General features: G+C 32.2%; 4 protein-coding genes across 4 annotated transcripts; all 4 read left to right on the forward strand.

Annotated features, from left to right (window-relative positions):
- The first annotated feature begins 2391 nt into the window (after positions 1 to 2391).
- LOC145958769 (auxin-responsive protein SAUR23-like) lies at positions 2392 to 2742 on the forward strand. Its single transcript, XM_083076310.1, has one exon. It carries the CDS (start codon positions 2392 to 2394, stop codon positions 2740 to 2742), a length of 351 nt encoding a protein of 116 aa, XP_082932436.1.
- Positions 2743 to 6512: 3770 nt separating this feature from the next.
- Positions 6513 to 12977, forward strand: LOC109791115 (P-loop containing nucleoside triphosphate hydrolases superfamily protein). The gene is made up of 23 exons (XM_083077659.1): positions 6513 to 6700; positions 6775 to 6904; positions 7052 to 7210; positions 7303 to 7652; positions 7738 to 7876; positions 7990 to 8087; positions 8180 to 8336; positions 8902 to 8971; positions 9081 to 9157; positions 9440 to 9493; positions 9585 to 9665; positions 9747 to 9858; positions 9951 to 10037; positions 10132 to 10307; positions 10457 to 10618; positions 10708 to 10815; positions 10990 to 11148; positions 11235 to 11318; positions 11435 to 11640; positions 11717 to 11818; positions 11953 to 12062; positions 12281 to 12432; positions 12548 to 12977. The coding sequence occupies exons 1-23, from the start codon at positions 6645 to 6647 to the stop codon at positions 12743 to 12745; spliced, it is 3027 nt and encodes a 1008-aa protein (XP_082933785.1). The 5' UTR covers positions 6513 to 6644; the 3' UTR covers positions 12746 to 12977.
- Positions 12978 to 19523: 6546 nt separating this feature from the next.
- Positions 19524 to 21829, forward strand: LOC109791117 (beta-fructofuranosidase, insoluble isoenzyme 1). Its single transcript, XM_020350374.3, has 5 exons — positions 19524 to 20386; positions 20509 to 20667; positions 20752 to 20990; positions 21094 to 21187; positions 21279 to 21829. Exons 1-5 carry the CDS (start codon positions 19529 to 19531, stop codon positions 21456 to 21458), a joined length of 1530 nt encoding a protein of 509 aa, XP_020205963.3. The 5' UTR covers positions 19524 to 19528; the 3' UTR covers positions 21459 to 21829.
- A 2417-nt stretch (positions 21830 to 24246) lies between these two features.
- LOC145958770 (uncharacterized) lies at positions 24247 to 24573 on the forward strand. Its single transcript, XM_083076311.1, has one exon. It carries the CDS (start codon positions 24247 to 24249, stop codon positions 24571 to 24573), a length of 327 nt encoding a protein of 108 aa, XP_082932437.1.
- Positions 24574 to 25394: the final 821 nt, after the last annotated feature.

Here is a 25394-nt window from a genome sequence, read left to right on the forward strand (position 1 = left end):
ATTTTTTTGAAATTTTTTAGTTAATTTATATACCATCTAATTCCATTTCCAACTCACAAGAAGCTTTAAAACTAATAATAATAACTAGAAAAACGCTAAATTCTTCAAATTTGGATTCCGAATCATTAAATATTTTAAAATGTCAAATATGAAGGTTGACTGACATGATTTTTTTTAGCGTTTGAAAAAAATTTCGACCAATTGTTTCAGAGTGTATACCATCCACGAAAAAACATTACGTACGTCCACGAAAAAATTTAATAGTTACTTTTAATAAATGTGTAATTATTTTTTTTTGAAAAAGTAATTTTTAACAAAAATGTGTAATTATTTTTTTATTTATTTTGAAAAAGTTATTTTTTTCTTTGAATATAATTTAGAAGTATAGATGTATTTGAAAAGTACCCCTTCATATATATATTATTTTAGATAATAAAATTTGCTGAACATCTCTTTCTTTTTTTTATTTTTTATTTTTTTAGGTTTAACTCTAAATTTCAAAATAAGTCGTACTAAAACATAACCTTAAAATTAAGCTATATGACCAAATTCGAAAAGAAAAAAAACTAAAATAGAAGTAAATTTCAAAAATATTTCTTACCATATAAATATATGTCTTATTATATAATTTACTTTATTACTACCAGAAGACTTGATCTATTTTACGGTCAACGAGTATAGTTGGCTAAAATATGTATAGTATTGACTACGAGTCTATGACCCTACTGAGAAATGAGAATGCATAACCAATCATGTGCCCCACCAGAATACCATTGCAATTGCAAATATCACCAGATTTATGCATTGCCTTCCACAACGTCGTTGTGTTAAGGGCTTTCAAAGTTTCACTTCCACGGTCAATCCATCTCTTCTTATTATTGCCATTGACTAGTTAACTTTGAGTCTTCGTTTCATTTTTTTTTTGCACTCTTCCGTACAAACCGTGGTGTTTACGATGGAGTTTGGTGAATTCGTATGGTAGGTGTTTTTGTACTATACTTTCATAATTTTGGGTCAAAACAGAAATATAAATGCGAGAATGTCGATGATTCTGTGGATATTCTCATCGTGGTTATCTTAAAACGCTGATAAAATAGTTTCTTATTAACTCCATCAGTTTCGTGGTTACTTCACGATGACGACGACACAATCAATTATCTTTCATTCTTTTTTTTCTTTTCTTGTCACTATTGGATTGGAGTTATATATGAAATTCTAGAATCATGGTGTTATAATTTTAAAACATCCCTTGTGCAGTTAAGCTAAAAGTTTGTTTCATTATTAAAACATTATAATAAATTAAACCATTATGTTGGTTGAACGGTCACTTAGCTCTATTTAAATTTAGATTAAACTTGGGTGATGATCTTACACTTAAAATTATTAATATCCATAAATACAAATGATATTAGCTTATATTTTTTAATCAAATGATTAAAGTCTGAATCATAATATTAAGTATGAAATAAATTATGTTGATAAAAAAATTCTCATCTTATATATATATATATATATATTTATAATATATCTGACAAAAATTAATTAATAGTTTAAATTGATGAGTATTTTGTACCATTAATATTATAATTAAAAAAAGCTTCTTCATATAAAAATGAAAATTTCAGATTAGGGAAGGGCAGTCATCAACTTGGTATAATAAGAATCTAAAAATTCAACAATTGTAAGCCATCTGTAATTCTAAACTACAATGATGCGAAATGGAACACTAGTTAATACGCCTGCAGTAGTATAATAGTGTTATATCGTTTTTAATGAATGCATATCAGATGTTTGATTAGATGTCAGCAATATCAATTTTTTTTAGCCCTAAGTCTCTAACCAACCGATTGTCCAATTGTTTGAAGCCAATGCATTGACCTGTTACTTTGGCCAATGGCCACCCAACAATTGTGAAATTGAAACCACTCCAACTATATTCTTATGCTAATGTTTTAATGTGCCGTACATTACGGATGTTTGCTCTCGGTACTTTCTGAGTTTTTTTTGACTAATATTATATAATAGTCATATAATATAGTATTGTGAACTATCCAACAACTTTCCTTTCTTCTACTACAATGATTAGGTCAGGCTTAGCCACGTATAAACTACTTCAAGAAAACTGAAAGTTGGAATAAAAAATTAACATTATTTTTCCACATTCAGGATATTCAACTTTCTCTATTCAAAAGTAAGAAATTATATAATTTCATTTTTTTAATCCCTTTTCACATTATAGTTAGCCGGTTATCTTACTCAAATATAATCATATAAATCATCCATTCACTTCACCTTGCACACTAGCTAGCTTGTTCTTCCACATCACATTCTTTTCTTCCTATATTAATTTGCATCCCCCATCTTTCCTTAAGCAACATGTTAGGAAAAAAGATGGTATCATTCAAGAAATTGGCGAAAAAGGTGAAGGGTGACCCTGACCCTGCTCATCATGAGTGTTTGCTCAAGGGGTATGAAGAAGAATGTGCCACCAACAAACCCCCAACTGGGTTTTTCGCACTTTATGTGGGGGAAGAGCGTCAGAGATATGTGGTGCCAACACGTTATCTTTCTCATCCGTTATTCAAGATGTTGTTGGAGAAGGCTTATAACGAGTTTGGATTTTCGCAGAGAAATGGTCTAGTAGTTCCATGCAGTGTTTCCACATTTAAGGAGGTGATCAATGCTATAGAATGCAACAACGGCAAGTTTGACTTGGGGAAGTTTTTTGCAGAATTTGTTTGAAGCGCATCAAAAATTTACACAAACTCTCTTTTCATATTTTGACCATAGTTCGATACCTATGGCTTCTTAGGGTAGCTAGCTATAGTTGTATCAGACACACATGTAATGCATAGCACTCCAAATAGGTAGCTTTTAACTTCAAATTGAAGTTGTAGCAAACAGTTTTCAGTTAGAATAGATCTGACCTACAAAATAGTGATTCAGTGAACTTTCCATGTTTGCCATTAACTAGCTTTTCTGTATTTTTTTCTTCTTCTTTAAATCCTTATCTTGCATAAAAAGTCACAATTATCATCTCGGTAATCAATGAGAACAATTGTACACTTTAAAGGATGTATTTGGGAAACTGAGGTTTTAAAAAAAATCACAATCACAGGTTTCTGTTTTTCTTGTATTAGAATACCTGTTTTTCCATTGAAGATGATTTTAAACTCATGACTAAATATACACAAATTAGTCACCATTATTTTTGTTACCACTTTTTTCAATTGGTGTATCATCCACTCCTTAAATGTTTAAACAGGCAAAAACTCTTATTTTCGATGGTTATAATATAAGAAGGTAGTTTGAATTTAGAGATTTTTTTTATAAACATTCTATTAATACAGAATATTATCAATTTAATTGATGATTAATTTCAATCCTTTAGAAAAATCTAATAGATCAACATTAGTGAAGTATTTTATTTTAACTATATATTTTTTATTCATGAATCTTAAATTTTGTTTAAGAAAGTTTTGTACCGTTAAAACTAATGATTTGGTAATTTAGGACTTTGAGATTGAAATAGTTGAATAGATAAATAAGGCTTCCATTTCTGGTGGTCAACCGAGAGTCGAGGCTTGAGACAGAAACCTTGGCTTTTTGTATGAAGATATTGCTGTGATACAATGGCAACCTGCATATGCTTTAATTTGTTCCTTCATTGAAAAATGGGTTATATGTTTAACCTTCCTTTTATAATTATGGGGTAGAATCTACACTAAAAATAGAATTTTGAAGAGACAAGTATGATGCATGAAATGGTCAATAACATTATCACCATTAGCTCATAAATGGATTATAGACTTATAGTTCAATTTATTGATCTTCATTGTTTCAACTATCTACGACGATTCTCTTCACATGGTCGACAAGTTTCTTGCATATGCTCTCTTGAATGAAGGAATGGGTATACAAGCAGCACAATCCAACCTTTCACCCCTCAAGGGGTCAAATATATATGGCATAGATGCATGCGCGTACAAATGAAGAGAAGCACAACCCTCATGGTCTTTCAATCTTGACGCATTTCATAGAAACCATCAATGGCAGGGGTTTTAACTTTAACTGATGATGATGGTGTCAAACAAAGATTCTCAATTGCCTTGCACATGACATTAGGTAGCTCGGATCATATGTTTGAGAAATGCTTATTGCTGCTCATAGCAATAGCATATGTAACTCCTTTGTACCAAATCTCACAGGGTTTCTCCATTGGTTCATCATGATGGCAGATAAAAAAAAAAAAAAAAAAAAAACTAAACCAACAATTGAAATTGGCATTTTTATAATTTTGTCAAAAAGTTAAAACAAAAGCACCTCAGTCATCAATCGCAGGACAAGTCAAGTCACATACCTCATTAAAAAAAATGAAAACACGTGTTAAAAGTCTTTTAGTTGAAAAATAATTGTACAATATAGAAGTTGATTATTAAACAAATAATACGTTATGAATATTTAGTAGTCAAATTTACTATATAGAATAGTTGATCATTAAATAAACAACACGTTATGAAGGTATATTGGTCGGTCTATTTATTTATTTATTTTTTAAAAAGTGTTTCTAAAAAATACTTTATAAAATATTTTTTTTCTTCAAAAAGCATAAAAAGCAGTAAGTTATTTTTTAAAAAATAATCCAAACAAAAACATTAAAAGTAGAAAATTACCTATTTTATTAAAAAAAATGATTTTTTAGGAATACTTTTTTTTATTTTTAAAATGAACCTATTGTTTAATTTATTTAGGTTTAATACATCATTTTATTCACGATTTTCTTAGAAATTTTCAATTTAAGTTTTTAAACCAAAAAAAAAATTGTAATTAAGTTCTTCATTTTTTATATTTTCGTAATTTAATCATTCTAGTTATAAATTTATTTAAATTAGTTAAATTTCATAAAATATTTTTAATATTTACATATTTGGACAACTATATTAAATTATTATTTGGTGTCATCATTCATATACATCAATAATATTTTGTAAAATTTCTTAGATTGTAACTAAATTTCTAAATTCAGAGACTAAATTACAAAAAAAAATAAAAAATGAAGGGCCTAATAATAATTTTTTTTAGCTTAAAAACTTGATTAAAAAATCCTAAAAAGTTCAGGACTAAGTGAAGCATTAAACCGTTTATTTTAAATTTAAAATGAAAATGAAAAGTCTATATACGGACCTCGTAGATGGACCTTTCAGTACTGATGTGAAAAAACAGGGGTGGATGTTAAACACACCTCCACTCTCGTATAAACACACCTCCTTTTTAAAAAAAAAATATATAAAATGTCTAAGTTACCCTTTAAAAAAAATGAAATTCCTAAATTTACACCTCCCTTCCCCGCACCCCTTTATCCTGTATCTGCATGTAAATTTTAGTTTGAAACGGCACCAGAACGGGCCGTTCTGCAAGAAGAACGACCCGTTCTGCAAGAAGAACGGCCCGTTTCAGAACGGCCCATACTGAAAGCAGTACGGGCCGTTCTGGGCCGTTCTGTTGCAGTACAGGCCACCGCGTCACTTTTAAAATGGTTACCTTATGACTGGTTTTAAAACTCCGATTTTAAAAGTCATTTTTGTACTAGTGTTTCTTTCCATAGAACAAGTAAGAGTCTTTCTCTTACAAGACCACCTGCTGACATTGCGCACCCCTCTTCTTTCTCTTTGTGGCACTCCTCTTCTTCTTCTTTTTTCCCGCACCTCGCACACCCCTCTTCTTTCTCTTTCTGACACTCCTCTTCTTCTTCTTCTTACTGTTACAGAAAGTTCTTTCCAGAATTATATAAAAATGTTCCGGAAAATACTTTCCATAATATTAAATTCTTATTCCGGAAAGTATTTTCTGGAAATGTTTTGTTACATAATTCCGGAAAAGTACTTTCCATAATATTAAAGTTACTATTACGGAAAGTTCTTTCCGGAATTATATGAACAATAATTTTACTATTCTGGAAAGTACTTTCCGGAATGCTAATGACTGTAAAAGTACTTTATGGAATGCTAATGATTGTAAAAAAGCCTTTCTTATGATGATTATGGTGGGGCTAGTCCTTTTTTTCTATTCAGAATGACTGTAAAAATATATTACTTAATGACATTGAGCGAAAAGAGACTTTGGGAAGAAGAAGGGTGTGGAGTGTGGGGTGCGGGGAAGGGGGGTGCGGTAAAGGGAGGTGTAAATTTAGGAATTTCATTTTTTTTAAAAAGGGTAATTTAGACATTTTATATATATTTTTTAAAAAGGGGTGTATTTATACGAGAGTGGAAGTGTGTTTATCATCGGCCAAAACAGGGTGGTGCGCTCTTCTTGGTAGAGCCCAGGCCCAAAGCGTTGGGCTTATCTTTAGGTTAGTCCAACTGAGACGAATAATCAAACGAGGAAACGACAACTGAAAAGCCTCGAACGACAGGGGTAAAACGGTAAGACTAAGATAGATTTGCACACCGTTGGATCCACGAACCTCAAACGCTGAGCCGTAGATATATTATATTGCAAAGGGGAAAAGCGAAGAGCGGAATTCAAAAATTCAAATCTCAAACGCAGCACTCCTCGGACCCGCTCTCACACACAGAGAAAGAGAGAGAGAGAGAGAGAAGAAGAAGAAGAAGACACTTTCAGAAGCGGATCTAGCATCCAAAATGTCAGGGCGTGAGAAAGAGAAGGGCGTCAACGTTCAGGTCCTCCTCCGTTGCAGGTATTCCATTTCCGTTTCCGTTTTTCTCCGTTATTTTCGTCTGAACTCCAACCCTTAACGTCGATCCATCGCAGGCCGTTTAGCGACGAAGAGTTACGAAGCAACGCACCGCAAGTCGTGACTTGCAATGAGTACAATAGAGAAGTCGCCGTGTCGCAGAGCATCGCCGGCAAGCACATCGACAGGGTTTTCACCTTCGATAAGGTCCTTCTTAACACTTCTCACATTCCATGTATTATAGCTTGAGTTCACGGAAATGCACGCACACTTTCAGAAATGAATAGAGGAATGTTGATAAGTTAGTTTTAGGGTAATCTCAAATCTGAAATCTGTTCGTTGTGTATTGGCTAGGTTTTTGGTCCTTCTGCGCGGCAAAAGGATCTTTACGAACAAGCTGTTACTCCAATAGTTAATGAAGTTCTCGAGGGTTTTAATTGTACTATATTTGCGTATGGTCAAACTGGCACGGGAAAAACCTACACAATGGAAGGGGAATGCAAAAAGGCCAAGGTATACGATTTTGATTTTAGTGTCTATGCTCAATGTCATCAAGGCACTTGAATGAGTTAAGTTAGTGACTCTATTTGAGTATTTTACTGCAGAGTGGTCCCAGAGGAGAGTTGCCTCCAGAAGCTGGAGTGATTCCTAGGGCTGTCAAGCAAATTTTTGACACACTTGAGAGCCAGAATGCGGAGTACAGTGTGAAGGTCACTTTTTTGGAACTGTATAACGAAGAGATTACTGATTTGCTTGCCCCAGAGGAGCTTTCTAAAGTTTCTTTGGAGGAGAAGCAGAAAAAGCAGCTGCCTCTCATGGAGGATGGTAAAGGTGGAGTTCTCGTGAGAGGTTTGGAGGAAGAGATTGTGACAAGTGCTAGTGAGATTTTTACTCTTTTGGAAAGAGGGTCTTCTAAACGACGAACTGCGGAGACTTTGTTGAACAAACAGTCTAGGTTACTATTGCTTTTCTGTTTCTTTAACTGACTAGTAACGGAAACAAATTTTGAACTCTTACTAAGACTTGTTTTTTGTGTTCAGTCGGTCTCATTCGTTGTTTTCAATTACTATTCACATCAAGGAAGCAACCCCAGAGGGTGAAGAGCTGATAAAATGTGGTAAACTTAATTTGGTGGATCTGGCTGGGTCAGAAAATATATCTCGTTCTGGTGCTAGGGAGGTAGTACATCTTTGAACATGCCATTTATTCAGTGTTCTATACATTCTGGTGTTTTAATATAAAATAATAATTTTGAAGTAGTAAGTTAATTTTGTATTTGTAACATTTGTTAGGGTCGTGCAAGGGAAGCTGGGGAAATTAACAAAAGTTTGCTTACTTTAGGGCGAGTGATCAACGCACTAGTTGAGCACCTGGGTCACATCCCTTACAGGTTTTTTTCTTCTGGGCTATTCACAATGCTTCGTCCTTTTGACTCTAGCGTTATCCTTTTCTTTGTGCTTACATGGATAAGTTGGTATTTAGGGATAGTAAATTGACGCGTTTACTGCGTGATTCACTTGGGGGAAGAACCAAGACATGCATCATAGCCACAGTGTCTCCTGCTGTTCATTGCTTAGAGGAAACTTTGAGCACGCTGGATTACGCACACAGGGCAAAGCACATCAAAAATAAGCCCGAGGTTTGTTATTGATTTGGTGACATGAGGGTTGTGAATGTTTATGATTAATGATTAATATAAATTATAATTATATTATAGTTATAATAATAAATTTATAATGTGCATCTTTAGCGATAATATTTTCCCAACATTTCATGTGAATATGTTGCAAATATAGCACTTCCACGAGGATTTTATGCGGCATTGGACTGCATTTGTGATTTTACACTCATTGACTGAATATATGATAAAATAGTCTATAATAATAATAAAATAAAATTCTTAGACAGAGGGCCGATTCGAGTGCTCTACTTGACCCTTCTTGTTATGAAACATAATTATTTTTTGTTATCAAAATTAGAGTCTTGGTTCTTTCAATTGTTTTCGTTCTAGGGTGAGTTGGATGCTCTTAAGGCCATTTTCTTTTTCAGAACGGACCTGTTACGATAATGTTAGCTCTAGTTTAGCTGATTTTCTTTAGACAAGACAGCAGGATATGAGACATCTTATATATTGCTTTGATTTAGTTATTTATCATGCCTCTAGTGTTGTTTTAACCTTCTTTTTATTTTCTAAATATTTGTAGGTTAACCAAAAAATGATGAAATCAACACTTATCAAGGATCTATATGGTGAAATCGAACGCCTTAAGGCAGGTAAGTTGCGTTGTTGATTTGTAGTTGCTAAAGTATATCGAGTTCTTTATATTTATTGCTAAAGTGTCTTACTGTTGATGAAAATTATGAAATTTGTGACTATGACCAGAGGTTTATGCTACACGCGAGAAAAATGGAATCTATATTCCAAAGGAAAGATACTTGCAGGAGGAGAGTGAAAAGAAGGTTATTTTCCTCTCTCTTCCTTTTTTCTGTTACCTTCTGTTGCAATATAAATATTTCATCAGATATTTATGAAGAACAGTCCTATTGTTCCATGTAACTTTCAGCTGCTGAGATCATGTAGATCATTTTGGTGTAGTATCTTGGACATTTCTAGTATTCTTGCACGTGTTTTAATATTGTGCATTGGTAGATATAAATTTGTTCGGTGTTTATTTTCATGATCTGGTTGTTAAAACCACTTTTCTAAGGCCTTTCGTTGATGCATGATTTTCTTCTGTTTAGGCTATGTCAGATCAAATTGAGCAGATGGGGGTCACAATAGAAACTCAACAAAAGGTTTTGTTTCATGAAAAGCTATTTATTTATACAAGATAGGGCATGCCTGCTTGTTGTTTCTGTTATAACTTGGTTTCTATGTTTGAACCAGCAACTTGAGGATCTACAAAACAAATACGTTGACCAAATTCGGCAGTGTTCTGATTTGAGCAACAAACTTGATAATACTGAGGTGAGTTATCAAAGTTTTCGTTCATTGTTGTTATGAAATTCGATATGCTTGCTTATATGGAGATGATGATAAACCACACAGAAAAACTTGAATAAGACTAGCAAGGTGCTTGCCAGCACCGAAGATGAACTAAAGAAATGTCAGTATACCCTGAAAGAGAAAGACTTCATAATTTCTGAGCAGAGAAAAGCAGGTATGCTATTATACATGATCATGTTTATATCAATTTCTATCATTGTTTCCTGTGTAATGTTTCTCAGAGATTAAGTTAACTATGTGCAACAGAAAATGCTCTTGCTCATCAAGCATGTGTTTTACGAGCTGATTTGGAGAAAGCTCTGCAGGATAACGCTTCATTATTTTTGAAAATTGGTAGGTCTTATTCTTTTCTCTGTTTTGATTGACTAAGAAAGTAAGAACCGAAGATGTATGTATTAACTTATTTTTTTGCCTGATAATTATATAGGTAGAGAAGATAGATTGAACACTGATAACAGGGCTGTAGTGATCAATTTCCAAGCTGAGCTTGCTCAGCAGGTTGGTTCTCTTTGCAACACTGTTACAACATCATTGTCTGAACAGAATGAACATCTAGAAGGTGTGAAGAAGCTCTGTCATTCTTTTTTGGAGGTTCATGATAAGGTGTGTACATTTAATATCCAATACTGATGATCTTTCGGTGACATTTTTACGGTTTCATACAATTTATTGAGTGAATCCACCTGCCCTCAAATATTTTTTACGTTTTTTTAATTGTGTATTTCTAACATTCCTCTTTTTATTTCTTGTAGGCCGCTGTTGATTTGAAAAAGAAAGTGACATCTTTGAGGGCATTGTACATATCTCATATCGAGGCAGTGCAAAATGTTGTGCGCTTGCATAAGTCTAGCTCTGATGCTACTTTGGAGGAACTTTTATTGGCTATATCCTCTAATGGACATTCTATTGAAGAAGTATGTTTCAGCTTATTAATTCTATTTTGTCTATCTTTTGCACTTTTTTTTTCAGCACTAATATAGGACTTTTATTCATGGTGAATCAGTTTCTTGCATCCGAGGCCACCGAAGCTGGTTCAATATTTGATGATCTTCAGAGTTCACTTTCAGCTCAGGACGGTGAATTGGCACTTTTTGCGAGGGAACTACGCAATGTATGTGCTTCACGTTTTCTTTTTGCTTATATGATTTTAACAAAATTTTTCACATCTTATGTTTTTTGTTTCTCTGTTCTGTACAGCGCCCTCGTATATATCTTTTTCACTTTGTTCTGACTGATTTTATTTATATTCTTCTGAATCTTTTATCTTCTGTTTTGTAAATCACAGAGATTCAGTCTCAGCCTTGAACAAATAAAGGATATCTCTGAGCGCTCTCAAGAATTTGTGGATAAGCTTTTTGAAGAATCAAAAAAGCTTGAAGACTTTGCATCACGGGCTGATCAAACACAAATGAAGAGCATTGATGAGTTTAAGAAAGCTTACGAGGTTATAACATAATATTAACATGTATTGTTTGAAAGACGGTTGCGGTTGTTGACATCTGATGTGGACATCTTATTCTATTTTTACAGGAGCAATCAAAATCTGATACAGAGAAACTGATCGCTGATATGACTAATTTAGTTTCTGATCACATTCGTCGGCAAATGGATCTGGTTAGTTTGGGTGTTCTTTTTGTAGTCCTTTTTTTTTGACCCCTAGGTTAGTCAGATAATTTTGTTTGTTCTTGTCATGTTAATTTGTCGTGTTGGATTTATTTTTGGTCTTGCAGGTAGACACAAAACTTGTTGATCTTAGAGAAAGTGGCATCAAGAACAAGTCATTCTTGGATGTACACGTGTCATCAATGGGAGATATTGTGACCAATGCAAAAAGGAAATGGCAGGCCTTTTGTGTGCAAGCAGAAAAAGATGCGAAAGACACTGGTGATTATTCTGCCGCAAAACATTGTCGTATGGGGGTGCTAATGCAGAAGAGGTGAGTATTTTTCCTATTAGTTTTCTTGTTCCGGATCCTCTCACTTATAGTCTAAAACTTTATTTCAAATCCCTAGTGTTAGTACTGCTCAATTGGCTTTCGAACATACGAAGAGGACACGTGAGGCTGTAAATGAGATGGGGACTAAACATATTTCAGCAACAGAATCAATTGTCAGGTGCGTGGCAAAATAATTTTCATGACTATTTCTTTGCAGCCCATCTCTACGTGCGGGGCGAATTTGGTTATTGCTCGTGTTTTTTGTGCCTCATTATGTGGGTTCATGCGATGTGATACGATTTTTTGGTACAGGAATGCTACTGATAACAATGTGCAACATGTCATTGAGATCAATTCTGCACGAGTTGCAGCAGAGGAAGATGTGGCAAAGAACAGTGAGGATCTTCTTGGGCAGTTTGATGGTTAGTATTGCTTGTTGAATCATGGTCCTTTGATTCAACAACATTCTCCAAAATTTATCTCGGTAGCTGAGGTTCTTTGATCATGATTAGTGATTACACTTTCATTTGTTATTTTTTTGGGTGATTAGAAAGTGCATGCATCCCTTTTTCTTTTTCCAAACTTTGTCTTGTATATAAAATTCGTTCAATCTTTTTTCTTTGGGGTATATTTTTTGCAGTTTTGTCTGCACAAGAGCGAGAGTCCATATCTGGCGTATTAAATGTAGTTGGAACTCATGAAAATACACTTGAGAAGCTACGAGAGGATCACGCTGGCCAAGCTGCTTCCATTGAACACACGGCAAGCGAAACTTTTCAACAGCAGTACAGGGTATGATGACTCGGTTTCTATTTTGTTCTTGGAAGATGAAATATAAATATTATTAAATAAACATTTATCATTTGATACAATGAATGTGTTTGTTGTTTCCTCCCGCGTCTTGCAGGACTATGAACCTAGTGGTACAACACCAATAAGATGTGAGCCTGATGTTCCAACAAAGGGGACAATAGAGTCTCTTCGTTCCTTGCCAATGGAGTCTCTACTTGAGGAATTCCGGGAAAATAATCCATACGAATCTTCTGATGTAAAGGAGTTGAAACCATCGCTCATTCCACGTTCGCCTCTCAGTCAGCTGAACTAATGGCGGTAGGAACATGCTCGGTTGAATCCTTTACTGAATCAAATTTGTATTTCTATTGTAACATCACATTGCTTTTTGTGGCCCATTTATTGTTTGAAGAATGAATCATCGGAATATAGGATTGTAATGTGATATTTAGAGCAAAGTACTCATGTAAATCCCATCTTGGGATTAAGTATAGGTTAAATAATGTTTATTTTCAAGTAAGGCGCGTGGTTAAATTTAATTCTTATCATTTGTTGTTTGTGTGTAGTCTTGGGAACTTCAAAAGCCTAAAATTTGCACCATTGTGTAATCGAACTCTTTAATAGGGTTTTTTTGGTTCTAAAGTAGTCATCAAATTCTCGAGGCTGCTCAACAATATTTTTTTGAGTTTTTTTCCCTAGAATTTCATTACCTAGCAGTAGCAATATTTAATTATACGCTGTTGGAGTAAATAGGAAAGTCGCTTGTGCTTTCAGAAGTCATGTCAAACTTCAAAAATGACAGGCACTAAAACTGGCTTGTGAAAATTTATATTTTATGAAAAGATTATTATTTGCAAAAAAAAAATGGCACAAAGAAAATTTTCTAACGCAAGAAGTAGCATAATGGATTCTTTAATAATAATCATCTCCGGTAGGTGTGTTGTAAATAAAATTTTCATTTCAAGTAAATATATGTATGGTTATATAAAGACCAATCATTGATGGATTATATACACTATTCATTAGGAATGATATAATATTGAACAAATCATTCATTATTTAATGGATTATAGTTATGTGTTAAATTAATATATGAATAACTTCAGGTCTCTAATGTAACACTCTTTAACCTATGCAGTTTAATCAATTCCTTAATTTTAAACCCAATGAGAAAAAAAAAACAATGAAAAAACATTATAAAAAATTAAATAGAGGCATACCCAATGGGTTATTTTTGTAAATAAATTAAGAGGCATAACCTATACTCCATTTTTTAATTTCAAGAGATCCAACATTAAAAGGGGAAATGACATAAAAACGCATGCATTGAGTTATATTTGTAGATAATCAAAAGATAACATAAATAAAACAAGAGGCATAACCTTTTACACCAAATTCTCATTTCGAGAGGGTTCAATCGTCAATTTATGATTGGTGACTTCATAAAATCATTAAAAGTATGTTTAAATGTTTAACCAATTTCTCAAATTAAACTATGTGGTGTACTATAAATTTTTTTGATACAATAAAACATTATATTATTTTGTAAAGTTAATATCTTTATGATAAAACAGGTTATGGCCATGAAATATTATGTTAAGTTTATTTAATTTTAACAATAATTACTTTAAAAATTATATCAAAATTAGCTCAAAGTATAACAGATGACATACTGATATCGTATAATTATTAAAATCATACTATATACTTTATACGTCCTTAAATGTATTAATGTATTAACTAATAATACGATATGTTATTAAATTTTTATAATTTTTAAGTTGACAATGGTAAATATAAAATTCTGAGAACTATTATTTATATCTTTAAACTTGAAAAGGTCATATCCTCTGTGGATTCAGGCTTGTGAATGTGTCCAATTCTCACCAGAATTCGAGTACGTGGTGATTGTTCTTTATATTTCTAAGCTGTATATACTTTTTTTTTTTTTTTTTTTTTTTTTTTTCCAAATGCACACTTTAGACAGTGGGTGCCATGTCATGTAGCATTTTCACTTTCATCATAGTAACTATTTTGAACTTGCCATGTGTTCCAACTTTTATGAATGGGAATTGATGTCCACTGCAAGATAGTTCCCAAGTGCAATGGAGTGCAATATATTGTAGTTAAATCTTTTTTATTATTATCATTATGTACCAACACAAAGGAAAGAAATGTATGACTCGGTATATTCAGTATTTATTCGTTAATTGCACAACCATCATAGTTTAATAATAACACTTTAAGGCCTTTTCCTTCTCTCGTCGTTTTTTAACATTCAAGTAAGATGATATATGTTATAATAACAAAGAACAAAATTAATTAAGTTCCTCTTTAAAAAAAAAAAAAACTTAAGCTCCTTTTCATAAACGTCCTAGTAAACGTTTTGTAAAGTGTTTTGGAAGCTGTGGACAAACTTTGTTTTGCATGTACGTAAAGTTAAGTGTATGTTAAAATACTAATTTAAAATTGTGTTTAACAAAAAAATAAATATTTGTGACTATAACTTTTTTTAGTATTAATTAAATTCAACTCAACTAGTTCACAATCACATCTTTAATGTTTATAATTTACGAATTATAAACTATTTTAAAATAACTTATAAAAATAAGTTATTACTTATTAAAATAAGTTATCGTACCAAGCAAAATAGGGTCAACAGGTTTAAATTTAGAAAAAAAAGCTTCTAATTTAAAAGATTGTTTTTTGAGGTAGGTATATAGATTTCGTTTCTTAAAAAAATAGTAAATTAATTATTTTTTAAATAAATAATTTAACCTCCAAAATAAGTAAATAAATAATTTAGACAAACATACTAAAAAAATTTAAACAAATGGGTACTTATTTTTTTCAAACTAACTTATAAAGTAATCAAAAATGTTTATAAGCTCTTCAAATATTCTGTCAAATACATTCTTAACATCTTCCTCTTTCAATCTATTATTATTTTTATTTCAATTTTAATTTTTTTAAAAAATAATCAACAACTAAAAATAATCTTGTATCACAATATAAATTATTTATAATAAATATAAATATAATTTATATAATAAAAAATAATTTATTATTAATTTTAGCTACCCTAAAAATTAGAAATATAGTCATTTATCTTTTTCATTACACATAATAAAATACTAACTATTTTGTAAAATCTTGTATATGAATTTTTCATTGACATTTTACTAATTCTCTTAAAATTATCAACGGTTAAATCTAAATATAAAATTTATATATTAAAAAACAACGTGTGATTTGGTTCGGTTTTAATCGTTTCTCGAAAAAAATTAAGTGATCTATTTCAATCCAATAAAATGCGATTTGGATTGAATTTGATGATTTGCTTTTCGCCAACACATCATAAGTAGTAAGTACCGATATTTTATGTCTCTAATACTCTTTAAATGCTGAACCTTATTTAAAATAAACATTAAAAAAAATGTGTGCCAATTAAATGCTAAATTATCTTGCAATATGATTTTCATTTTGAGATAGAAACATATATATTCAAAATAAAAGCCGAAGAAAATAGATATATATATATTCTATTAAGCTAAATCCTGTGTAAAATCAAAGCACATACTTTTTTTTTGTTCGTCCTTGGAGTATCCAAGGCCGGCAGCAGTGACTAATCTCCTCGCTACGTTGGTGGCACCTCAAAGGGTGGGATAGCTGGCCCCAAGATTTAACGCGGCTGCATACACAAGGCAGGATTCGAACCCCTGACTTTGCTTAAGCGTGGATCAACCCCTACCGCTGAACCACACGCTTGGGGTTAAAGCACATACTTAATTCTACTAAGTTTGTTGAATACATGAAAAAAAAAACATAATAACAATATTGATAAAATATATAGAAGTTACATGTTATGTGTGTATTAGACAATATTGGTTTTGTATTGCAAATATCAACTAAAAACCAATTAGAATGGATTGATTATGGCAAAAAAAAAAGTCCAAAAAAATCAAAGAATCTCAATCTTCATTGTTTTTATTTATTTATTTATTAGATTTGCGGTTTTTTCTTGCATTAGGTTGGATCTAAACACTCCTAGGTGTTATCATGCAACATCAGCCTAAACCTAAATGCCAAAACTATCTTTGATATTAATATTTTTATCATAATAACCATCTTAAAATAATAATTACGACATTTATTTTTACTCTCTACATATAAGACATTTTTTTACCTCATTGCTTTTCTTTTTTACAATATTCTTTTTTAATTGACTTAAATGTGTTTTTAAAGTTCTTATCTTAATTATGCAATTTTAATCTCTTAAATTTTAATTAAACAATTTTAATCCATTAAATTTATTAGTTATATGATTTTGGTCCTCTAAATTCTAAAAGACTAATTTTAATCTCTTAAGTATTGTAATCATATGATTTTAGTCCATTCATTAAAAACGTAATTATTTTTTGTAAAGCAAAATTTAATTATTATATTTTTAATTAAATTTTATTCTATTATATATATCTTATCTAATATATTTATATTTTTACAAAAGTATATTAATATATACTAATTTATATTTATGAAATTATTAATTTATCTAGAAATATAGGGATAATGTTATTGATATTAAATGTTGTAAAGAAATGTTATTGATATTAATTATTGTTTTACAATATTCTTGATTAACATTTTTTTTCAAAAAAAAAAAATTAAATGCTGAAAATTACTTAAATCCAAATAACAGCTACTAACTTCGGTTAGCATCAGATCTCTTATCTTTCCTATAGAATCGCGCAAAACAATGAAAAAAAAACAATCTACGTATGTTTGGTGTTATCTAATTCCTATTTTCTATCAACGTCACCCACCTTGCCCTCCTTCATTTTTCTATAAATGCCTATCTCTCTTCACACATTCTATTTCCATATTTTTGTTTCCCATGCATGTGACACCAATAGACATATTGTTCTGATGGTTTTCCCAAAGTCTCTCTCCTTGTCTCTATTCATTTTCTCCCTTCACGCGTTACTCATCAACAATGGTGTTCAAGCTCTTCATAAAATATATCCCCATCTTCAATCTCTTCAAGCCATTTCCGTAGGGGCAACGCACAGAACTGGATACCATTTCCAACCTCCTAAGAACTGGATCAATGGTTCGTATAATAATATTATTATTTTTATATATATACCTTTATAGAAATTTCTTTTATTTTTGTTTGTTTCATTTTTATGATCTTAGGTTTTTTTTATTTTAAAGTTTAAGTGTTTGACTTAAACTTGATTATTAACAAATATTTTATATTGGGGATGATTAATGCACAATGAAGGTGCTGATTTCATAACAAGAAAAAAATCTGAAGAAAAATTCGAGTCCACATTGAATTATGATTTAAAATTATGGTTATGATTTTAATAGCATGAGAAAGAAGGAGAAAAAACATTTTATATCATGACTAGTTGGGTTTAAGGTATTAGATAATCATGAAAATTTCGAACGTGAAAGGGATAAATGAATTAGGATCTAATGACCTGGTCATTCATTAGGGTAAGGTTTAAACCAAAAATGTTTGTGAAAAAACGGTTATAATGTGAATAAGGATCATTTTGTTCCTCCTTTTTATGCGGTTACGACTAGCATTTGTCCTCATTTGGGTAGAGGGAGGTTCGAGGATCAATCGTGTTTTGTGAACAGACTTGATCCTTGAGTGACATCTTGTAAGATCTTGGTACACCGCTTTCAAGTTTAAATAAGTGTTTGTCATGCATTAAGTGATCGAGGAAAATTCTTTTGATGATGGTTTTGTTGAGGAAGTTTTCGTGCTAACAACCAATGATGTTGAATCTCACTCATGTTTTAATCCACATGTCAACATGCCATCATTTGTTAGCGGGTCAAAACTCGATACCAGAAATTTCCGAGAAATTTGCTTCATGATGTAGAACCCAGAAATTAATATATATCTGCCTTTTTGCATGGTTTTATAATAGTTCAAAATTGATGCATGCCAAACTCTTCTATTGGACGTCAACCAGGGGTATATAGAGCACTTTGTGTCAGTGCTGTGTAAATTTGAAGAGATTAATGTATTGTTTGTGATAAATATGTGTGCCTGTGTGATATTAGAGTTTTTTTTTCATTTTTTTTTTACATATATCTAAGGGCATGGGAAATGGCCGGAAGGAAACAAGTATTTTGTTTTTCATGTGAAATAGTTTTCCATTGTATTCTCTTTGTGGTATATTGGTGAATCAGACTTTTTCAGGAACATCACAGATATATTAGATAGTGACATTGATACCAGAGTTTTGACACCTAATATTACATGTTTTATAGAACAATTCTTCGAATAAGAATAAAAAAAAAAATCATTTAAATTTACTTTTTAGCATTTATATTATTATCTTTTCAAACAGATGTCATCGTGAAAAAAAAATGTCTTTAGTTATCCTATCCTATGATAATTATATGTACTATCGTGCACTCAGTTAGTCTGCAATTAATCATCTTTTTCTATCTTTTTATATTTTTGTAAAAAAAAAATGAAATCAAGTCAGTAATTATGATAGTCTCATTGACATTATTTATGGAAGGTTTAAATATGTTAGTGTCTTAAATTTAGGTATAAATTTAGTTTTTATTTAAGTTTAAAATTGATATTTTTTTACTTTGTAATTTAAAAAAAGTTTAATCCAATTTTTAAAACTGAATCAATTCAACCGATTTTTGTTTTAAAAATCAATTAAACCAGTTAAAGATATTGAATATTAATTATGCTGTAATTGTAATATTGCATTAATCATCCACTGATTTAGTGGAGACAGGTGGGAGTCTTTTATGGATCTCAAGCTTCTATTGGTCGTTATGAATTGTTAACTCAGGATTCAGAGTTTATAAATAGTGGATATGGTATCATTATTGATAATCACTCATTCCCTTTTATCAAAAGCATACGATCCTGCTTGGTTTTCATTATGATAATAATATGCTAACTTTCTTTCCTTTGTAATCCTTTCATGGTCGTTCAATTGCTGTAACACGCAGATCCAAACGGTAAGCAAAAATATAATTTGGTCCACATGTTTTTGACACAATCTTTTATTCATGATTTTAAATTTTTATTGTGGACACCACAGGGCCCATGTACTACAACGGATACTACCATCTATTCTACCAATACAACCCAGAGGGGTCAGTGTGGGGTAACATAGTGTGGGCCCACTCCGTATCAAAGGATCTCATAAACTGGAAGGCCCTAGAACACGCCCTCTACCCATCAAAGCCCTTTGACAAGTTCGGGTGCTGGTCCGGGTCGGCCACAGTGGTACCGGGTAAGGGGCCCATCATTCTGTACACCGGAATCGTCGATGAAAAAAATACCGAGGTCCAATGCTACGCCATACCCGAAGACCCCAAAGACCCGCTTCTCCAAAAATGGGTAAAACCGGACAAATTCAACCCGATTGTGATCCCTGAGAAGGGCATAAACGGTAGCGCGTTTCGTGACCCGACAACAGCGTGGTGGAGCAAGGACGGGCACTGGAGGATGTTGGTGGGTAGTAAAAGGAAGCGTAGAGGAATGGCTTATTTGTATAGAAGTAAAGATTTTATGACGTGGGTTCGGGCCAAACACCCGATCCATTCTAAGGGCGAAACGGGTATGTGGGAGTGCCCCGATTTTTACCCGGTTTCGCTTACAGGAACTAACGGGTTGGACATATCAGTGACGGGGGATCACGTGAAACACGTGTTGAAGAATAGCCTTGACTTGACTAGGTTTGACTATTATACTCTTGGAACGTATTTTGAGGATAAGGATAAGTATGTCCCGGATAATACTTCCGTCGATGGTTGGGGTGGACTTAGGTATGACTATGGTAATTTCTATGCTTCCAAGTCATTTTTTGACCCTAGCAAGAACAGAAGGGTTTTGTGGGGTTGGGCCAACGAGTCTGATTCCAAGGATGATGATGTTAAAAAAGGATGGGCAGGAATTCAGGTACTTACTTCTTTTTTTTCATTTTAACATATGAACAAAATTTTGTTTGTTTCAAAGGTTTTTTAACGGGGGAAATAAATTGATAATACAATGGCCTGTTGTGTGTGTCTTTAAATTATCAGGCAATTCCACGAACTCTGTGGCTTGACTCTAATGGAAGACAATTGGTACAATGGCCTGTTGAAGAATTAAATAGTCTTAGAGGGCAAGAAGTTACCATCAAGAGTGAAAAGCTTGAAAAAGGAGATTATGTTGAAGTAAAAGGAATCACTGCTGCGCAGGTTAGTTTTTTTAATTAAGTATTAATATGCATTTAGTTTAATGGTTTACAAACATTTAATGATATTATGCAAGTATAATTGCAGGCAGATGTAGAAGTTACGTTCTCATTTTCAAGCTTGGATAAGGCAGAGGCATATGATCCTAAGTGGGTAAACGCACAGGATCTTTGTGCCCGAATGGGTTCAAACCTTCAAGGAGGGGTTGGACCATTTGGACTCTTGACTTTAGCTTCTCAAAATCTCGAGGAATTCACTCCAGTGTTTTTTAGGATTTTCAAAGGTGAAAATAAGCATGTGATTCTCTTGTGCTCTGATGCAAGAAGGTTAGTCTAATACAAATTGTGGTTACAGCTTACAATTTGTTTCTATCATCTTATCTTTTATCTTAACCAAATTCGTTATTTTGTTTTTGGCATTTTCAAACAGTTCCTCTATAAAGAGTAATTTGTACAAGCCTTCATTTGCTGGCTTTTTAGACGTTGATTTGGACAAAAATAAGAAACTTTCTCTTAGGAGTTTGGTATGTGCAAATCCAACCATTCCTCCATGTGGTGCTTAAAAGTAACATAATAATTGATTAATATTCTTCATTTTTTTCAATTATATTACAGATCGATCATTCAGTAGTGGAAAGTTTTGGAGAAGGAGGGAAGACAAATATTTTGTCACGAGTTTATCCACAGCTAGCAGTGACGGATCAAGCTCACTTATTTATGTTCAACAACGGAACTGAACCAATCACCGTGGAAAATCTCAAAGCATGGAGCATGAAATCTGCTGATATAAGTTGAACAACCAAAAATCAATTAATTGGTTGAAAATAATATAGCTTAACACACAATTTGTAAGTAAAAAAAAATTAGAAACATAATATTTTCACATTGTTTTAACATACCCTTTATTGTTTGGTGAATTAGCATTCATCCTTTGGAACTAAAAAAAATAAGATGGGTTGTGTTAAAAGAATTGTTAAAATGATAGTGTGTTAGCTAGGCTTTTATTTTATTTTGTTGAAGTATATTATTGGTGGTTCGAAAGCAAGTTATCATTTAGGTTTGTCAAATTAAATTAGCTTTAGAGTTACTATTTTAATGTTTGTATGTTTTATCAAGTACAAGTATTTCTATTTCTCGTGTTTTTGATATTTTAATGCTCTCATCTATCCCTATTGTATATTTTATCAAGTACAAGTATTTCTATTTCTATTTCTTTAGAATTACTATTATATGTTTGTATGTTTTTGATATTTTTACCAAAGAATTACTCATCTATCAGAGCCACGTCTAGAACTTTGGCTCAAGGGCACAAGAATAAAAAAAAAAATAAAGAAAATTTGATTTTTCATTTGTATAAGCTATATATAAGATTTAATATACAAATAATATATCCTTATAAATAAAAATTTATAATTATTTGGACTAAAAAGCTAGTGTACAAGAAAAGAAATAAATAAAATAGATAAAAATAAATTTTATGCATTTATCGCATGCCACAAAAATAAACTTTATAGTAATTTAAAAATTCATAACGTGTTGTCTGGTGAATTCATAAGTAAATGGCATGAACACAATATGATTAATAACTAAATATGCCTACATTATGAGATACTTCGAATGATTTCAAGCCTGTATTCACTTCGTAGCGACATTTTTTTCAATTTAAATTTAATATTGCAATGTGTTTAGTCCTTTGCAAAATTCATAGTTCCTTTTGCATAATAATTTAATTAGTTGTTCTTTTTTGACTTTTCACTAATTGCGTGTTCAAATAATAATCAATTCATATCCCCATACTGTTGGCATATACGTCATTTTTAAAAAAAAATTGTTTTTGAAATAGTAACACGGTTGCAACAGCCACGTAAAAAGAACCAACGTGCTTCCGATTTTCACGTTGTTTTCCTGATCCTTTTACTTGCTACGGTTAACATATCATGAATGTGGTCCATTTTTCAACCCATTATCAAATAACTTGCGGATATGGTACCGTGATTCCCGCACGTTTTTCTCCAACGTTCAAAGAGGCTCTACGATGGATTAGAGCTCTGTAAAGTTGAACACGTATCTCTGTTTTGGGTCCCTGAGCCTACTCTCCTCTTCAGTATACTACACCATCACGTATAGAGAGCAAGGGTTCAGAAACCTGAAGGAGCAAGCGAACAACAATGGCTGGAGGTTGGTCCTTTAATTTCCGCAATTATGAGAATGATCTGAACGTGTTTGCTTTTGATTTTGCCATGTTTAGATCTTTAGGATTTTAGTTCTTTCATTTGGTATCAGAGCCAGGTTGTTTCCTCTGCCTTGTTTTGTATCGGGTTTTTGGGTATCTCTTTTCAACCCCATAATTGTTTCTAAAATTGGAGAGGGAGTAGAGGATGATTTTTCTACCGTTTCTGTAATTAAAATGGTGTTTTTCGATGTTCAAAACGTGGAGAAATGCTCGGGTTTTCGTTTCGGGTCCGCGGGTCATAAACGGGTAAAAATGACCCGTCTCAAGGTTGAAGACGAGTGAAACGTAATGTGTTTCGCGTTTTGTTTATTTGTTTGCTATTGACATGCATATGTTTTATTTTTAAATTGCATCACACTTCATAGATAAAGTACTTGGTGCAGTGGTTTGTTTACTTGCATATAGCTGTCATGGCATGGGTTCGAATCCTGTTGGTGTCTTGCATGTTTTGATTTTCCTCTATTTTTATATGGTGAGTCACGCACATATCTCTATATGTTGAAGTCACCCACGGTCAAATGATGCTGGAATGATTTCGTAATTACGTGTTGCATGCTTTGTACGTGATTGTTTTGATTCCCGTTTTTGATTTCTTGCATGCTGGAATGATTTCATAATTACGTGTTGCATGCTTTGTACGTACGTGATCAAATGATTTTTTATTTCTTGCATGTTTCGTAATTACGTGGTGTAATTATTTTTGTAATACATGTTATTCTTGGCTGCATTAAATATTGGAAATTAAGAATAATGATTATTGAATATTATATGCTTGTCCAATATTTGCTTATATTTATTTTATTTTGATATTAAAATAAAAATAAGATTTATTTATTTTATATTAATGTTTAGTGATACATATAATTTTAATAAGTTAGAGAATAGCCACAACATCTTTAATTAATTAAAATTATATATTTTTAAAGATCACATTAAGAAAAACATTAATTGTAATTAATTATATGTGATGTGATGAAATATACCCACAGGAAATTTCTTACATTTGTATGATTAATTAGGATAAAATATTATATTATATTTCTTAATTTACCCACAGGAATTAAGAAAGGGAACATAATTTGATAGTTTTATTATAAGATTACATGAGTCTAATTGAATATGACTTTAGCCCACAGGCAAGTTTTATGTCACTAGATTCATTAAAAGAGACATGTTTGCATTGGTAAAACATGACATTTATTTTAGTCTCAAGTTATGATGATGAACATGTTTTTGACATTTGCAGTTTCTCAATCTATGAATATTTCTGATATCAAGTGTGGCATTCCCGAATTAAAGGGTGACAATTATAAGGTTTGGAAGGAGAGAGTTCTTTTTCATTTAGGCTAGATGGACATTGACTATGCTATTAGGAAACCAGCACCACCGGGTATTACTGAGACCAGCACTCCAGATGCAGTTGATCTTTATGAAAAATGGGAGAGGTCAAATCGTCTCTCTGTGACGTTCATAAAGACCAACATTTCTACTGGAATTCGGGGTTCTGTTGACCATCATGACAATGTCAAGGATTTACTAAAGGCTATTGATGAACAATTTACCACATCTGATAAATCTCTTGCCAGCACCCTTATAATGCAGTTCTCATCCTTAAAGCTCACTGGGATTAAAGGAGTGCGTGATCATATCATGCGCATAAGGGATATTGTGGCTTAACTGAAAGCTTTAGAGGTTACCATGTCTGATTCTTTCCTAGTGCACTATATTTTGTGCACCTTGCCTCACCATTTTGCCCCCTTTAAAATCTCTTACAACACATAAGGATAAGTGGTCTATTAATGAATTGTTGACCATGTGTGTTCAAGAAGAGGAAAGGTTAATGATGGAAGAAGGAGAGCAGGTGCTCTTAACTGGTTCTTTTAAGAAAAAGAATAATCAAAGATAATAAGAAGGGAAAGATTCCAGCTCAACCAATTATTAAGAAAGAATCCAAGTGCTTCTTTTGTAAAAAGAAAGGACACATGAAGAAGGATTGTTTGAAGTTTAAGAATTAGCTGGAAAAGAAAGGTAATTTATTTGCTTTTGTTTGTTATGAATCTAATATGACTAGTACTAATCATAACACATGGTGGATTGATTCTGGATCTACAATCCATGTTTCTAATACCTTACAGGGTATGCAAAACCTAAGGAAACCGATGGGAAGTGAGCAATGCATCTATTCAGGAAGCAAGATGAGTTCACATGTGGAGGCCGTTGGGACATGCAATTTAGTTTTGAGCAGTGGTTTTATTTTAAATTTAGAAAAGACTTTTTATGTTCCTAGTTTTAGTAAAAACTTGATTTCTATTTCGCAACTTGCACCTTTGGGTTTTTCTTTTAAATTTATGGATTCTGGTTTTACTTTGTTGAATAAATCCAAAGTTATTGGTTTTGGTGAATTACGTGATGGTCTTTACTCTATTAATTTGCAAAATAATGACGCTGCTTATAATTCTATGCATGTTTCTTCTGGGTTAAAATGTTGTGTTATGAAT

This window comes from Cajanus cajan, chromosome 6, assembly GCF_000230855.2.
Source record: "Cajanus cajan strain Asha chromosome 6, NIPB_CcT2T_4, whole genome shotgun sequence".
NCBI classification, from domain to species: Eukaryota; Viridiplantae; Streptophyta; class Magnoliopsida; order Fabales; family Fabaceae; genus Cajanus; species Cajanus cajan.